This window comes from Monocercomonoides exilis, assembly GCF_001643675.1.
Source record: "Monocercomonoides exilis strain PA203 chromosome Unknown scaffold2-2631571, whole genome shotgun sequence".
Taxonomy (NCBI): Eukaryota; Preaxostyla; order Oxymonadida; family Polymastigidae; genus Monocercomonoides; species Monocercomonoides exilis.
Window position 1 is genome coordinate 2,397,334 of NW_027150547.1, and position 17,395 is coordinate 2,414,728.

Sequence of the window (17,395 nt, forward strand, 5' to 3'; positions counted from 1 at the left end):
AAATAAAGAGAAAACAGTTAGCAAATACAATTATTTATCCAGTATTCAAAGGGGAAATTTTCTATTATTATATTTTCTTTTTCTGAAATTGTTGTGTTTAGCAGACAATTGAACTTCGTTATCCATTTCAATAATTCTTTCATTAAAGTTTTATTTCTGGAAATTTCAAATTAAAATCTTTTTTGCCTGTAAAAAAATATTTTTTTTCTCCATCAGCGTGCAATTGAAGTGGACAATGAATCAATAATTCTCTTTTAGCTCAGTTCACCAAAAACAATTCCTGATCAAAAAAAAAAAAAAAAAAACCAAAAAATTCTAAAAAACAAAATTTTGAAAGTGAAAAACACCCCATATTCGAGTTTATTTAGATCAGATCAACTTTAATTTATTTTCTCGAAAACTCTTCATCTATCGAATTTCTCTTTGAAACATTATTCTTCTAAGAGGAAGACAGATTTGAATAATGAGCATTGTAGTCCATATTATTTTATTATTGTTTATTTCAACGAAGAGTGAAAGAGTCAATTTGTTCAAATCAAGCATAAGAAAGACAAATTCATTTTTCAAAACCGCATTTGACTATAATACAATTACAAATGAAAATGCAATTCAAAAGAGAGAAATTATGAACAAGCATCTTGATCAAACAAACGAAAAATTTGTCGAAAAGAATGAGTTTAAGAAAAATATTGTCGAATGTTTTCTGCAAGTGAACATGATATGCCAGAACTCAACTCTATCAATAGATAATGTTCAAATTAATGTGAGAAATAATACGCACTCCATCATCACAGTTGATAATTCAAACACTGAGCTCATTGACTCTGCAGTTTATTTCGAGCACATAACCAAGGAATTTTCAATAGTCGATAATAGTATACTTTTATTAAAAAATATTTCTTTTTCTTCAAAAAATGTTCAAACTCAATTATCTTCGCTTGTGGCAGAACAATCACTCAACTTCATTTTGAATGTTGTAAGTTGCAATTTTTATTCATTTGAGTTGCTTTCTCATCAATCTTTTGGAGGAAACCAAAAAGGTCTTTGCACAAATTTTGAATTGTCATCGTTTTTTAATATTTCTTCTGCACCAAACAGAAATAATTCTATTAAAAGCAATGAACAAAATAGTCTTTCAGTATTTTTTAACATGCAACTTAACAGTTGCGAGTTTTGCAAAGTTGACAGCATCTTCTATGGATGCATCACGTGGGGATTGCATGCGAGAAATGGAAGGCTTTTTGCCCATAACAACAGTTTTGTTCAATCAACTTCAATTTATCCTCATTATTTGAATCCTCAATCGTCAAAAAACATATATAATAACGATGCAATTTTCAAGTGGAATTCTTTTACTAATCTTTCAGCATCATATGGAGGAGCAATTCGCCACAGAGGCACAGGAAATATTGAAATATCTAATTGTTCATTTGTCAACAACACTGCAACTGTTGATGGTGGCACATTACATCTGAGTGGCGAAGGTGTTCACTTTATCAAAGACAGTTATGTTGAAAACGGAACAGCTCCAAACTCATGGTGTGGAGGAATTGCATCTTACAGCGGATCAGACCATGTATATCAGCAAATAACATTTAAAAACTGTCATGATAACAATGGAGGAGGCGGATTTCACATCAGAACGATGAATATATCTGACACAATAACTCAGATTGAATTGATTGGATGTAGTTCTATGGGGAAAAATGAATCTGGTGGAGGAGGAGGAATGCTAATTGGACATGATATAGAAGTTCATTTAAGCGATTGTTTGTTTGACTCTTGCGTTACGTCTACTCAAAGAGGTGGAGGTCTTGCTTTTACTAATTTGTATTCAGTAGTTGATGGTCCATTCGGAAACCCATCAATTTCTTTTTGTGTATTTCGTAATAATAGTGCAATTGATATTGAAGGACAAGACATGTTTGTAAGCACTTTATGGAAAGGAAAACTGACAAAAGATCGAGTTAAATATTGCAGATCGTTTTCAGTGAAACTGACATCCTTGCTTTGCGTCGAAGGAGAAGAAGACAAAAGTGCTTGGTTGAATGGATTCTGGAATCCTTTTTTTGTTGATGGAATGAATGGTGTTGATAGAGAAATTTGTGGTTCGACCACAAAAAAATGTGGATCCCTTGGTTATGCTGTTCAATTTTTAAATCCAGATAGTTTGAATCATAACAAAGTTTTTGTATCAAATCAAACGAATGAGATTAATATCATCGTCGAAAATAGATATATAGAAATTGAAAATGAGAATCTTCAAGTTGACAAAGTTACCAAGATAATATGTTTGATTGACGCTGATTTGCCTTTCATTGAAATAAATGAAGGATTCATTTCTTTTACAAAAATTCAAATTTCATTGGCAAACGTCACTTCTGAAAACTCAAAAATTGTAAAAATTTATGGCGAATCTGGGAAATGTAACTTCACAAAGTGCATAATTGAATCCTCATTGGAAAATGATAAATACTTCAAAAGTGAACTATTTTCTATTACTCAAGGAACCATATATTTAAGCGAAAGCGAAATGAAATCATTTCAGTTGAGTGATTTTCCTCTCTTTTCAGACTCTGATAAAGTTATATGTAATTCTTGCATTTTCACATCCATCAAGAGAAGAAGAGGAAACGGAAGTGTTTTTGACGTAACGGTCATGGAAGGAAAAACATTCCTTTTAAGAAATTACACATTTGATAGATGCGAATGTCATGAAGGAAATGGCGGAGGAGTGAATGCCAAACTAACTGGAAATGGTGAAATGATTGTTAACAGTACAACAATATTTGAAGGATGCCACGCAAATAATCTTTATCATTCACAATCTCGTGGAGGAGGGATTATGATACAGATAGAGAGCGATACTTGTGAATTATCCATTGAATCAGAAGTGTCCTTTTCTGTGAGCAATCTTAATGAGGCAAACTTTGGAAAAGATGTCTTTGTTTGTTGCAATTCAGGGATATTGCTAAAATCAAAAGTGAATGAAAGTTCATTTGGATTTTTTGAATATACATCCATTCCCTCAGATGTTTTGAAGTTGTGCGGTAGCGAGGATGGGAAAGGAGAGGAAGTGATTCCGCTGTTTGTATATTTTCATACAATTGTCTCGAAATTGACGGCTGATGGAAATGGAGAAGTTGCACTGGATCACATTTATTGTGGATTTGAGAAGTTTGGGTGCGCAACGGTTGACTATTGTTTGAACAATAGAGCGAACAGCACCATTCACGAAATCGAAGTTGCTTCTGAAACATCAATAAAGTGTGAAATGAAAGTGGTATCATTTAATGTGAGTGTTTCAGGAAAAGAAGAGAGGACAAGAGTGCCTGTGAGAGATGAAGGATCAATAAATCAAAATTGGATGATTGAGTGCACAAAATCATTTGAGATGTGTGATTTGGCATTTGTGTTGAATGAAGATATGAATGGGAGGAGAAGTGCATTTATCCATTCCTCGTCAACAGTCACAATTACCAGCTGTTCATTCTCGTTTGAAAATAGTCCATTAACTGAAGAAAAGATTGGATACAACATACTGAATATTGAGGGAGGAAATCTGACTGTCGATGGATTTGTGATGGAAAAAACAGTAACAATGAATAAGGTATCGCCAATAATAATTACAAACGGAGTGAAGTTGGACATAAAGAACAGCAGAGTAAGTGGAGTGACGGTGGAAGGCGGGAGTGGAGAAGGAGGATGCATTGGTGCTGCAATAAAAGAAGGAGGAAGTGCAGTTGTGGATAACTGCAGTATTTCAACAACATGCACAGGTGGAGGTGGGATGAAAGGAGGAGGGATGATGATTTCAGTTGAGGACAGAGGAAGTTTGGAGATTAATAGCGTAACATTCACAGGATGCCAGGTACCAACAGAGGGCAACTTGCAGAAAGGAAGAGGAATGGGAGGAGGGATGTTTGTGAGCTTGGCAGATACGATGGGATCATTTGTGCTTGAAGGAGTGACATTCAGCGAGTGCAATGCCTGGAAAGGGAAGAAAGTGTTCATATCGGGAAATGACCTGAGCGAGGTTATGTCAAACGAAAAACTGAAAGAGGAATTGAGTACAAGTGATAAGAAGTCATTGGATGAGCTGTGTGGATGGGAAAGGAAGACAACAGGAGAAAATGGATATGTGATTCCATTGGTTGTGTATTTGTGGGATAACTGGAGCGAGAAAGGGTTTGTATCGAAAGAGAAAGGAGGAGACTTCAGCGGGTGTGGGTTTTCTGAAGCACCATGCTCATCGATTGACCACTTGATATCACTGAGATATGAGCCACTTGGAAAAGGCGAATCCCAGATCAGCATTGGGGATTCAGGGTTGCTGAGCCATCCGATATCATTCTTGTCTTCGTTGCCAACTTCTCCAGATTCAGACGATCCAGCAGTTGTGATAAAAGGAACAAAGAAAGGGACAAGCGTGACAATTACTGATGAAGATGGGAATGCTGTCAGCAGTGGTGCAATGATATCGTCGAATGTGAGTCTATCATTCTTCAATTTATCATTCATCAAGCCAAATATAACCACACAGCGTGAAATATTTATTGAATCGTCAGGAACAAATACAGTCTTGTTTGTTTCTAATTGTTCATTTGGCTCATTAGTAGGGTTGGCAGAAAGTTTTGAGTGTTACCTGATAAAAGTGAACGGAGGGAGCGCAGCAGTTCAGAGCTGCACTTTGAATAAGATCAACGAATTGAAAGGATTCATTGCTTTCAGCCCAAGTACAAGCCAGGTGACGATCCAGAATGTGAACATTTCATCAGCCACTTTGAAAGAAAATAGCCTGATTTCGATGACAGAAGAGGAAAACCAGATGAATGGAAATGAAAACACTCATTTGAATGGCAACAAGCCTGTGTTGAAAGTTGTCTACTGTTCGTTTGAAACCATCAAGAACGAAGGAAGCAGTGCAAGCGTCATTGAATTGGGATCGTTTGATTATGCGATGGAATGCACGATCGAAGACTGCACAATGTCCACGTGCAGGAGCGATTTGAACACAGAAGGAGGAGGAATGAAAGTGGTGCTGAAGAGTGAAGAATCGGTTTTGAAGGTGAATGGGAGCACGTTTTCAACATGCAGATGCTCGATGGAGTCCGGGCGCGGCGGAGGATTGTTCATCGATGGAGCAGACACAAATGTTGTTTATGATAATGAAAGTCAGATTCCATCTCTGAACTTTAGGTTTGTGAATACCTTGTTTTGGATGAATGAGGCATTTGCAGGGAAAGATATATTCATCAAATGCCATTCAATTGAGCACCAGATCAACGAAACCCTGTTCTTGTTGAACTACAACCAGGAGTCATTGAGCTCAAACAACTCCATTTGTGGGAAGGATGTTGAGAATGAGAGAGATGTTGATCTAATTCCGCTGATTACATATTATTATGGGCTTCACGTGTTTCTGAATGGAACAGGAGCTGATGGCAGACGATGCGGGGCACAAAGCAGTCCATGCAGCAGCATCAACTGCGCGGTTGATCACATTCAGGAAGGAGTGATGAATGCGATTCTGATTGATGGAGAAGGAGTTGTTTCGGGCGAATGTGTGATTGGGGATCTGAATGTGAATTCATACAAAAAGTCACAGGCGATTGTTCGGTTGAACTGCAAGATTGAGAAATCAGCAGAGAAGGATTGTGTTATGGAGTTTGTGAATGAATGTTCAGTGGAGAGGTGCTCATTCCAGTTTGAAGATGGATTTGAATCAACTCACAATTTTCTCATGAAAGTGAAGAATGGTTCAATGGAGATACAGAAATGTGAATTCTTCTCTTTCCCAACAACAACAGCTGAGGCCTTGAAGTTGAACAGTTCAATTGTGAATGTGGAAAGTGGAGAGCTGAAAATATTTGATTCAACATTCAGGGATATTCATCCAACAAGATCAGTGCTGTCATTCCATGAAGAATCGGATGTGACAATTGTTGAAACAAGAATATCGAATATCAAATGTGAGGGAGATGTTGTGAGTGTTGGAGGGAAGGCGAAAGTGGTGATGAAGATCATGGCGATTGAGAATGTGAGTGTAGCATCAGAAAGATGTGTTGTTGCGATGGAAGACGCTGAGCAAGAGGTGAGTGTGCTGAACTGCTCGTTTGAAAAAAGCGCGAATTCGGTGGAGAAGGGAAGCATGATGCAGATAAGACGATCCAAGGAAGTGAAGGTTGAGATATGTGTGTTTGATGGAGAAAAAGAGGAGAAAGAAGCAGAGGCAGTCAATGGAGAACAAGAAAGAGTAGAGAAATTATGCAAATGGAGCGGATCGTTGATTGATATTGAAAACAGCAATGTGGAGATGAAAGAAACAACAATCAGAAATAGCAAGGTAGGAGGTCTGTGGGTGAGTGGAGGGAGTGTGAAGATTGAGAAAGGAGAGTTTGTCAATAACAATCCAGTAATTGAAGGATATCCATCGCTGAGAAGAAACATCATCTGTTCAGATTCAGGAACATTGAATGTGATGAGTTTGAAAGGAGGAGATGGATTAGAAAGAAATACTTCACTTTGGATGCTGAATGATGGATGCAATTTTGAAGGGATTGTTTCAGAAAGGGATTCATCATTTTTCATTCCCGTGTTGGAGAGTGTGGAAACAAAAGAAGAGGCAGATAGAATGAAGCTGACATTCAAAGGAATGCTTCTTGTTCCGTGCAATTTGTCATTCTCAGTTGTGAAGAAGAAGGGAGATGAGAAAGAGATTGAAAAACATGATTTTGATTCAAATGGGTTTTTATCAGAAAGAGAAGTTGAAGGAAGTGCGACAAAGGATCTCATCAGCACCTGTGGAAATGAAACAGAAGTGAGTGTGTGCATTGTGTTTGGGAATGCAGAATCTCCTTCATCAACAAATTCATTCATTCTGAAGAACAAAAGTGAAACTGAACCAAAAGGAGATGATAGAATTGTTGAAGGAGGAAAAGAAGGAAAATCTTATTGGATGCTGATTGTGATCATCATGGCAATCATTCTCATGATTGTGCTCATTGTATCTGTTGTTTTGGCAGTTCGATGGAGAAAACAAAAGAGAAGAACAGAGGAATTAGAAGAGATTGTGAATGACAATATCAGAAAAGATCCGAAGGCATTTGAGATGGTGACGATGGAGATGTCACCTGAAGAGCAGTGGAGAAGAGCAGAGAGGGAGGCTGAGAAGAAAAATGAAGAGAGAATAAAGAAGAGGGTGTACGAGAAAAGCTTGGGACATTCTGAGTCTTCGGAACATCTTCTTTCTGAGAGTGGTTCCACTGAATACATCCTTGGAAGAGATTCAGACAAGATTCCAGAATGGATGCTGGAGAAGGTGGATGAGAAAGAAGAAGAGGAAGAGACAAGAAAACGAACTCCTTCTCCATCAATCTCATCCACTTCTACCACAGACACTTCAGACACAGACACAACATTTGTTCGCATGGAAGATGCGTGTCCAACCACTTCGTCAATGTCGAATCTGGTGGATGCGATGGCCTGCTCTTCACCTCATGAGAAATTGATTGTGGATCTGAGGGATTCGCTGTTCATGCTGCTTCATGGGCAGAATAAGACAAAGGAGATGGCGATAGGTACTCTTCAGGAAAGAGAGATAACAGCTGCCCAGATCCTGTTCTGGGTGGTCAATCTTGCTCTCCACTCATTTGACGAAATGGAAAATCCTCTCCAATCACTGGCAAATCTGAGCCCTCACATTATTCTCTTCTCAGAGCACATGGTTATCTGCATTGCGACGCACTCAGATTGCTCCTCTTCCGATTCAGATTCATCTTCAATTTCTTCATCCACGATTGTTACATCTTCATCTGATTGCTCAAGAAGGAGCAAGAGATTCACAAACTCACCTCCACCTTCATCTGCCTTTGAGGATGATGATCTCAGGAAGGAGTGCATGCGATGGAAGGCGCCTGAACTGCTGATGAACAAGAAGATGGGAGCAACGAAGAAGTCAGTTGTATTCTCGATTGGGATGATGCTGTGGGAGTGTCTGACGCTGCAGATCCCGTTTGGAGAGTATGAAGCAGAAGTAGCGGGACAAAAGATTGAGAGAGGGGAAAGACCATGCAGCCAAGTTATCATTCAATCATCCTTCTGTGGCGTAATAGAAAACTGTATGAATAGTATTTCCCAAATGCGACCTGCACTATTTGATTTAAAAAAAGAACTTTTCCAACATTTTCCGCCTGGAGTAATGGTAGTTACAGCTTCTGATGCAATTGACATTGCTAACAATCTTGAATGCTCCGGCAGAAACAATACAAGCAAGATCGATCCGAGTCAAAGCTGGTGAATTGAATACGACCGTTTGTAGAAAAAACAATCTGAGGGAATTTCTGTTATTTGTCAACAGAAAAACCACATTGAAACTCTCTCATTAAAATCCTTTTCATCTCACTTTTTGTATCTATCTTTTTGAGCCAAATGGTCTTTTTTATTTGAAAATTCAATTTTTGTCATTACCGAACAGTTATTCCTTTGATGAAAATGCTTTCACATTACCAACACGAAGAATCATGTAAAATAATATTTTCATTCCTTTTTATATCAGAGAAGGAAAATGTATAATTCATTTGAAGCTTTTAACTTTTCCTATTCAACTAGATATTGATGCCAATATGAAAGATTTATATATGCTATTCTTTTCGCTATTTCCATTATCTCAGCTCTGAAAAATAATTAACATTGTTTCAGAAAAGGCTGAAAGTTGCACCTGGAACTTTGTTATGCTGCTGCCTTTTTCCCCCAAGAAATAGTATATCCGAGTCATAATGACCAAAACCATTTTATAAACGTATCTACCTCATCGAAATCAAACAATATGAAAAATGAATCTATATAACAAAAATACTCATTAATTTTTGAGTTTGATATTTCCTTTAAGTGAAGTAGTATTAAGCTTCTTGTTTTTCCTTCTCTGAGTAGAATGAGTTTGAATTCACTTTTACAATGATCCATTCGAAAGTGGCATGAGTTATGATCCTGTTTTTTTGAATCCCGAGGAAGAAGAAAACGATTATATGTATATGTATATATATATATTTGAAATCAAAAATTTATATATTTATATATTTGTTTTGTAAACATTAACTTTTTCCTGTTTCAAATTGTTATCTGCCATCAAATACTAAAATATGCTTTTTTCTTTCACAAAGAACAAAAGACAAGTGAGTTTCATGCTTTGTGCTAAATATTAGAATAAAAATCTGCAAAACATTCAATTATCTTTCCAATCTCTGCCTTAAATAATTGTTTGACATCGTTTCATATATATTTAGTGAATAATTATCTGAAAAACGATAACTTCTCTGATTTGTTCTAAATTTTGAATACTCCTTGTCCTGTAAGTATAATTGCAACAGATCTATTTATACTAATTTCATTCACGAAATTAGCCGTGCTATTAACCATTAAGAAAGCATTCAATTTCAGAAATTCATTTAAAAAATGAAGCATTCAAACAATAGACGCATCTTTAAATCTTTGGTATAGTAGATGATGTTTAAAATTGATATTAAGCATAACTTAGTTGCAATTTAAATAGTAAGAAGTGTATTTCAAGCATTTTCACTAATATGTTGAAAGAATAAACAATGTTGTATTTTTTCTGAATTCAAATTCGCAAAGTAAACATCGCATAAGCGTTTGTGCGTTGCACCAAATAGATCATTTTTTTCTTCTGAACTTTGATTGATATACAAAGAAAATAAAAATTTTCGATTTCAAGTTTAATATTATATAAAGATCAAATCGAAAAATAAAAGAAAAAATCCATCCATATTATATTATTTTCCATTATGTTTTATTTCATCATCATCACATATGTGGGAATATACAATGGTTTAATATACAATTCGTTTCACTTTTTAATGAAAGGAGTGAATAACGATGATAAGATTTTTTTTCAAATTAAATCTTCGAATCATGTGTTTGAAATAATCTTTTTTGTATGAAAAAACAATCATATTTTTTGTTTTTATATTAAATGAAAAAAATGATAGAAATCACATTTTGAGACTTTGCTTTTCGATTTCTTCATTATCTTCAATTTCTATTTTTGCTTTCGCACATTTTCTCTTTTTTCACATTGAATTTCTTTTCCAACATATGGCAGTTGATTAAAAATCATGTTCTTTTTCTTTGTTAAGAGATAGTTGATTATCACAGAATATTTTTTTAATGAATGATCTGATACATAAAGTTATTTTGAAGCGAATTTTTTTTTCTTTTTTTTTTCATTTTTGTCTTGTTATTGTGAATTAAAGTATGAAAGCTGCTTCGCTCAAGTCATTGAAAGCAATACTTATTGTCCTATGTGGTGCTTGCGCAATGGCCATTCCACTTTCATTCCTTTTGATGCATTTTCTTCCTCGACAACTTTACCAATCATCTTTTTCACCAGAAGCATGCATTAACAATATGAATCTTTTGCGAGCATATGTTATTAGTTTGGAACGAAGAACAGATAGAAGGCGTTATATGGCTTCTCAGCTCAAATACACCAAGCTTCCATACGAGTTCTTTCCTGGAATCGATGGAAAACTTCTGAATTCATCTGACTGCACAAACGAACGACTTTCATTTTTGAGTCGAATGCATCCTCGGACGAAATTCAATTTTACTGAAGCTTGCAAATCATTGGGTCCGTATTTCACAAAATATGGTACTATTGGTTGCTGGCAAAGTCATCTTCAAATATATTTTGACATCGTTGAAAGGGCAAAGAAAACAGGTGTTGATGGACCCGTTCTTATTTTTGAAGATGATGCAAAGCTTCCTTCAAATATTGCTCAAGTACTTCTTCCTTTGATGTCTCAGCTCCCCGAAAACTGGGATGGACTTTTCTTGGGAAGACATCGTCACAACTGCTCCGTTAAAGTGTCTCAAGATTTGTGCAGACTTGATTTCTTCTGGGGTGCTCATGCTTATCTTTTAAACGGAGTAAAAGCTGCAGAAAAATTGATTAATATATCCAACACTGAAATGATGCAAACAGCAGATGTTGTTTGGCTATCATATACCGGAGGCTATTTAAATTTTTATACCACAAAAGGAAGGCCTATTGTTGTGCAAGACAATTCCATAAGATGGGAAAGCGATATTGCACCAAAAAAAGCGATCAGCTGAAAGGATTTTCAACTTTTATTTAAGGTTTGAGCTCTTTAATTATTTGTTGAGCGTTTTAGAAAAAAAAGTAATCATTTCAAATGGAAATTCTTTTGTTGTGTTAATTTGCAGCACTTCGTTCGTCTCATTTCATACATTACAATTATTCTTTCTTTGCTTTTTTTTCATTTTTTTTGAAAAGCACAACCTGTTTAAACAAATAGAAAATAACATACAAAGTTATTGCAGCATCTTCATTATTCACTTATTGTTAAAAAAAACATTAAAGAAGGAAAAACCACAACAGCTATCACAAAAATTCAACTAAAAAACCACAAAAGAAAACAAAGTACTTTTCAAGTGAAAACAATAGATAAATTTCTGATGTTAAAAAAAAAGGAAATTTTTATTCTATAACAAGACAACAAGAACATTTAGAGCAAAGTTTGAATCAATCTGAATGCTCACAGTTTTTGTTGTGCTTTACGACTTTTAAGTCTTTTCAAAAGCAGGAAAAGCTATTTTGATGCTCTCAAATTGTTCAATTCTTTTTTCTTTTTCTGTTTCTTTCTTTTTACATTGGGCAGCTAAGTTGAATGTCATCATCTAAATCGCTGGATGCATCTTCTTCTGTGTCATCATTTTCTATTGATTCGTCCTTTTCCTCTTTTTCCTCTTTTTCCTCTTTTTCCTCTTTTTCTTCTTTTTCCTCTTTCTCGTCTTTTTTTGATGAATCAACTTCTCCTTCTGCTTCTCCTTCTTTTTCATTTGTTTGTTCTTCTTTGTTCTTTCTTTGTGTTTCCTCCTGTTTTTGAGCATATTCTTTCTTCTCATTCTTTTTCTTTTCGCTTTCTGGTGTCTGTTTTTGCTTAGCATCCAAATCTTCTTTCTCTCCATCAACAGAATTTGTGTCTTCTATTTCCTCTTTTGGATCACTTTCATCTTTTTCGTTTTTCGTTTCTTCTTCTTCTTTCTTTTCCTTTTCTTCTTCCTTCTTTCTCTGTTGAATTTCATCTTCTTGATTTCGTTGCTCTTTCTCGTTTTTCAGCTTTTCTTCTTCTTCTCTTCTTCTTTCTTCTTCTTCTTCTTCTTGTCTCTTTCTTTCCTCTTCTTCTTTTCTTTTTCTTTCCTCTTCCTCTTTCTTTCTTATTTCCTTTTCTCTCTTTCTCTCCTCTGCCTCCTTTTTTCTCTTCTCCTCCTCTTCTCTTTTTCGTCTCTCAATTTCTTTCATTTTCCTTTTTTCCTCTTCGATTCTTCTCAATTCTTCCATCTTTTTCTTCTCTTCTTCTCTTCTTCTTTCCTTTTCTCTTTCTCTTTCCTCCTCTCTTCTTTTTTCCTCCTCTCTTCTTCCTTCCTCCTCTCTTCTTCTTTCCTCCTCTCTTCTTTTCTCCTCCTCTTTTCTTCTAATCTCCTCTTTCCTCCTCTCTTCTTCCTTCCTCCTTTCCTCTTCCTTCCTTCTCTCTTCCTCTTTCCTTCTCTCTTCCTGCTTCCTCCTCTCTTCCTCTTTCCTTCTCTCCTCTTCCTTCCTTCTCTCTTCTTCTTTCCTCTTCAATTCCCTCTCCTGCTGATCATCCCATTGTGTCTCCAGTGCCTGTCTCAGCTGCACCGAAGGGTCAATTCTTCCTATCTGATGGTGAAGCTGCTGCTGCTCGTCTGTGATGCTCGACACAATTGTGCTTAGAGTCAGTGCTGGATTGGCGACGGTTCTGTTTGCTGATGTTGAAGAATTCGAAGCAGATAAACGCGAAGAAGAAGAAGAAGAAGAAGGAGAAGGAGAATGAAGAGAAGGAGAATTGGAATATGAATTCTGAGGAATATCATTCTGCCTGTTTGATAAATAATTCTGTGATGGCATTTTGTTGTGCTGCAGCGAGATAGTCACAGCAAGTCCAGCAGAAGTTGGCGCAGGAACATCTGCAACAGCGCGGGAGATGTCATACGCATTCGGTAGGCCTGTTGGATTGACACCTGTGGAGGGCAGGGAAGGATAAGGAGATGGCTCAGCTGATTGCATCCTCTGCTCAGCAGGGTTTGTAAGGCGCACGTGATAAAGTGGCTGGGCGAAAGCAGAAGAAGGAGTGAAGTTGCTGTCCATCTGAATCGGAGACAGGAAGAAGCGGAAGATGGCAGCAGGCGACTGAGCAGGTGCCGACTGGAGAAGAGAGTCATACACAGCGGCAAACAGAGAAGGAGCAGTCTGATGAGACAGACGAGAGAGCATCTTGAACGAGTCGTGGTGATAAGCACAGAGCGGGGCAACTGGATGGCACGGCGTCAGCTCCAGCGAAGAGAAATGGGAGGAAGACTCAGCAGCGATGTCGGAGTATGCAGAACACAACTTATGGTTTGATTGCTTAGAGTGTGGTTTGTGGTCTGTGAAGCAATACAACGTCTGTTGCTGCTGTTGCTGTTGATGTTGCTGTTCATGTAGTTGTGGTGGCTGAATCGAATGAGCTGCTGATTTGTTCTTCTGATTGCTCTGTTGCGACGCTGGTGCAAATGAGGATGCAAAGTGCGCGTCGTTCAGCAGGCACATCTCACCCCATCGCATTCCCCTCTGAATTCCTGCTGTGTCTGCCAGCTTCCTGTTCACCGTCTCCAACAGAGCAGCGTCTTCGTCTCTGCTCAGCTGCCATTTCCACAGCAGCCTCTTCTTCTGCCTCCAAAGAGGAAGAAGCTGGTCACAGTGTGTCTGCGTGGGGACAATCGAGACCCAACCCTGTGAGTTTGAGGAGGTTGGCGTGTCAGACGAGGAGAAGGAACGAGAAAGAGGGATTTGTGGATACGAGTCAATCTTTGACGTGGCTGAGGCTGTTGGTGTTGCCTTGCCAAGAGAACAGGTCAGAGCAGGCGGATTCCAACTGCTTTGTCTGCGGCAATCCCATTCATACTCAACAGACAGTGAAGATGTAGAAGAAGAAGAAGAAGAGGAAGGTGATGGTGACGATGAAGAGGAAGAAGACGAGTTTGCAGCATTTTGAGGGTGGAGAGAAGCGAAGTTGACAGACTGTGGCAGAAGAGAGGCATTCAGCTCTGTCTTGTTTGTTGTGTGCTGAGCAGTCACAACACACAGCCTGATTGTTCCGTTTGGTGTGGCTGAGAGAAATACACTCTGTGTGTTGTGTGTAAATGGCAGGGATTCCTCGTTTGACTGTTTTGACTGAAGAGAAGAAGAAGAAGAAGAAGAAGGCGCTGTGTCGATGTGAGTTCGGCTGACAAATTGCACAGAACAGAATGAGGTGGGATGGGCAATTGAGGAAGCTGGAGAGGATGAGGAAGAGGAAGAGGAAGAGGAAGAAGATGATGATGAAGCAGATGAAGCAGGAGATGAATAAGATGATCCACGATATGAAGAAGAATCTCCAGCAGAAGCTGTGTCTGCTCCTTGAGATACGAATGGGAACCATCCACTTCCAGTTTTTGAGCTGTCTTTCTCCTTCCACTTGAGCCTGGCTGTGGAGTTGAGGACAATCGGAGGAGGGAGCGGTGAGTCAGCTGAAAGAGAATGAGAAAGAGAGAAGGGGATGCAGAAGAGGTGTGTAGTGTTGTTGGCAGATGTGACTGCAAGAAAGCTGCCAGAGTTGACAGAATATGGTTCAGCCACAGACGAGCCAGGGGAGAAGCCAAAGTGAGGTGAAGGAGCAGGTGGAGGCTGAGAAGGAGATTGAGCAGATGGGCGGGCAGTTTGGCTGATTGGATCGATTGTTGGGGAGTCGACGTGCATGAACAGAGAGTCGTCGAAGGTGATGCTGCTGATCAGCGCGCGTGTGACGCCGCGGTGGCAGATGCAAAGTGCTCGCAGGGTGAATGGAGTGGGCGGTGGGTAGAAGGAGGGAGGAGGGAAGGAGGAGGAGAAGAAGGCGATGGCAGGCTCTCTGGAAGAAATATGACGAGAGGCAGAAGAAGACGAAGAAGATGGAAGAGAGAAAGATTCGATAAGAGAAGGAGAAGACAAGTCTGAGCTGAATATGGTGTGTGCCTCAGAAGGCAGGAGTGAAGGTGCCACAATATCGTTTGAAGTGAACAGTGTTTGTGAATGTCCATTAGCTGGCTGTGCTGTTGGTGAGTCGTCCAAAAGCTGCTTCTTCTTTCTTTTTGCCCTTCGGATCTTCCACAGGCCTTCGCCGACTCCTCTCTTCCACAGCGGCAGAAGCGAAAAGACAGACACGTTTTGCCCTTCGGTGTCTGCCACAGCGACAAGCGAGGCGTCTTTGTTGAATGCAATCGCTGCAATTGGAAAGGAAGAGACGGAACCACAAAAAAGCACAGAAAGTGTTGGGATGTCGATGATGTAGAGCGACTGAGAGAGCGAAGGAGAGGAAGAGGAAGAGGAAGAGGAGGCTGAGGAAGCACCAGAGATAGAGCGAGAATAGCCTTCTGAATTGTCAGAAGATTGCTGCATGTAATTGGATGATGTTGAAGAAGACAAAGAAGAAGTAGAAGATGGATAAGGAGAAGACGCTGAGCGTGAAGCAGACGAGGAAGGATGCTCCAGATGAGATGCCTGGTGTGGCTGTGCGAGTCTCAGGCTGTCTTCGAGTGAATGTTCCACGTGTGCTCTGTGCAGCCACATGTCCTTCTCAGCCAATGGAATGTTTGCCATCACATTGGGAAGGCATTCAATGGATGAGCGGACTGTTCCATAAGGCATCAGCAGCAGAGGAAAAGAGGCAGAATCAAAAGGAGAGGAATGGGGAAGGAACGAGAAACGGGAGATGCTGGTTGGAGGAGGGAAGGCAGGAGAGGCGAAGGAAGAGGAAATAGAAAATGATCTGTGTGATGTGTTGCGGAGGAAAGGTGAAAGAGGAGAAACTGACCAGATCTTTGCGCCTGTTGCAGCTGTGGTGTTTGAATGAAATATTAAATGTAAACATCAGATTACGATTCAATATGATATTAATAATAATAATAATAATGAAGTTCTGAATTAAAATGGATTTGTATGCAAATAAAAGATAACATACAGACGTATTCCATTGTTTGCTCCCAAATTCCTTTTTTCTTTGCCGGCACAATCACTCCATCATCTACCTTTTCTTTGTTGTCCTGCTGAGAAGACGCTTGTGAACCTGAATCGTCTTTGCCCTTCCACAGCTTCGACATCAGCTGTGCTGCTTTGTCCTTTGTCCACTCCACGTAGCCTGACAAGGCAGACTGCTGATGTTGATACTGATGCTGATGCTGATGAGTCTGCATCGAAGAAGAATTGCATTGCCTGCTTGGAGAATAAGGAGATGATTGGCGCAATGGAGACGATGAAGATGAAGATGAAGACGAGGAGGATGCCATCTGTTTGGATCGTGTTTCTGAACTGCGAGAATTTTGTATGCAGATTGGAGGAGGTTGCGACAAAGGCTGAATAGGAAGAAGCTGAGGATGTGTTTGTGAAGACAATCTATGATGCAATATTAATGAATGAAAAAGCAAATAAATAAATGATGATGCTGATTATGAATATTAAATCTACGATAAAAAGCAAACGCTATCCATCTATTTTTAAGGGCTATTGGCGGTAAAGCAAGAATGGAAGAAAGTTCATTTGGTGTTGACATCGTTAATGACATAACACAAATTGGTATTGGTAGATCCATAGCCAATGCAGACAACGCAAAGATATGCAACGAAGTTTGGAGAGACTGTAAAAATAACAATAAGTCCATTCATAAAACTCAAAAGCAATATCTTATTCACCATACAACTAATATATAGCTTTGATTTACGTGAAAACTCAAAATTGGGGAATTAAAATGAAGCTGCTTCACGCAAGTATTTGTTCTCAGCGATACAATGTGCAGTGAATAGCAATCGAAAGGCTTTATTAAAATGTTTCAAAGAATAACTGATAAGGTCAAAAAGATAGAAAATACCAATTGTTTTGTGTATGTCGAAAAGCAGATAAATGGTTTGTTTCGGAAAAATAAATCGTCATAATCGCTATTGCACGCATTAAATGGAGGAGTAAAATCAGGTAAAACCTGGAAATATGTTAACACATAAAATAGAAGAAAAGAAAAGATAAACTTTTGCCATTCTTACAGAAAATCCACTCAGTGATAAAATTTCATGAAATTCGCCATGCCCAGTTATATCCCACATTTGAAGACCGTTTTCATATCCAAATATTGCGCATCTATGTCTAAATTAAAATTTTAGATAAAATTTGTATTCTCAAATAAAAAAGGAAAAGATAATTCCAAACTTCGAATTTCCTATTAACATTGTATCGAACGTTGTCCATGTCAATCTGTCGAACTCCAACCGTTCGGAAGGGTTCATGAATTTG

The 17,395-nt window shown here is 38.5% G+C and overlaps 3 protein-coding genes across 3 annotated transcripts; 2 read left to right on the top strand and 1 right to left on the bottom strand.

Annotated features, from left to right (window-relative positions):
- Positions 1–2,659: 2,659 nt before the first annotated feature.
- On the top strand, positions 2,660–8,299 carry MONOS_967 (uncharacterized protein; the record flags this gene model as incomplete). Its single annotated transcript, XM_067880190.1, has 1 exon — positions 2,660–8,299. One exon carries the CDS (start codon positions 2,660–2,662, stop codon positions 8,297–8,299), a length of 5,640 nt encoding a protein of 1,879 aa, XP_067736031.1.
- A 1,973-nt stretch (positions 8,300–10,272) lies between these two features.
- Positions 10,273–11,133, top strand: MONOS_968 (putative collagen beta-1,O-galactosyltransferase; the record flags this gene model as incomplete). The annotated part of the gene is made up of 1 exon (XM_067880201.1): positions 10,273–11,133. One exon carries the CDS (start codon positions 10,273–10,275, stop codon positions 11,131–11,133), a length of 861 nt encoding a protein of 286 aa, XP_067736032.1.
- A 214-nt stretch (positions 11,134–11,347) lies between these two features.
- Positions 11,348–17,388, bottom strand: MONOS_969 (putative breast carcinoma-amplified sequence 3; the record flags this gene model as incomplete). Its single annotated transcript, XM_067880212.1, has 7 exons — positions 11,348–15,951; positions 16,077–16,507; positions 16,594–16,748; positions 16,809–16,925; positions 16,980–17,087; positions 17,134–17,248; positions 17,312–17,388. 7 exons carry the CDS (start codon positions 17,386–17,388, stop codon positions 11,687–11,689), a joined length of 5,268 nt encoding a protein of 1,755 aa, XP_067736033.1. The 3' UTR covers positions 11,348–11,686.
- Positions 17,389–17,395: the final 7 nt, after the last annotated feature.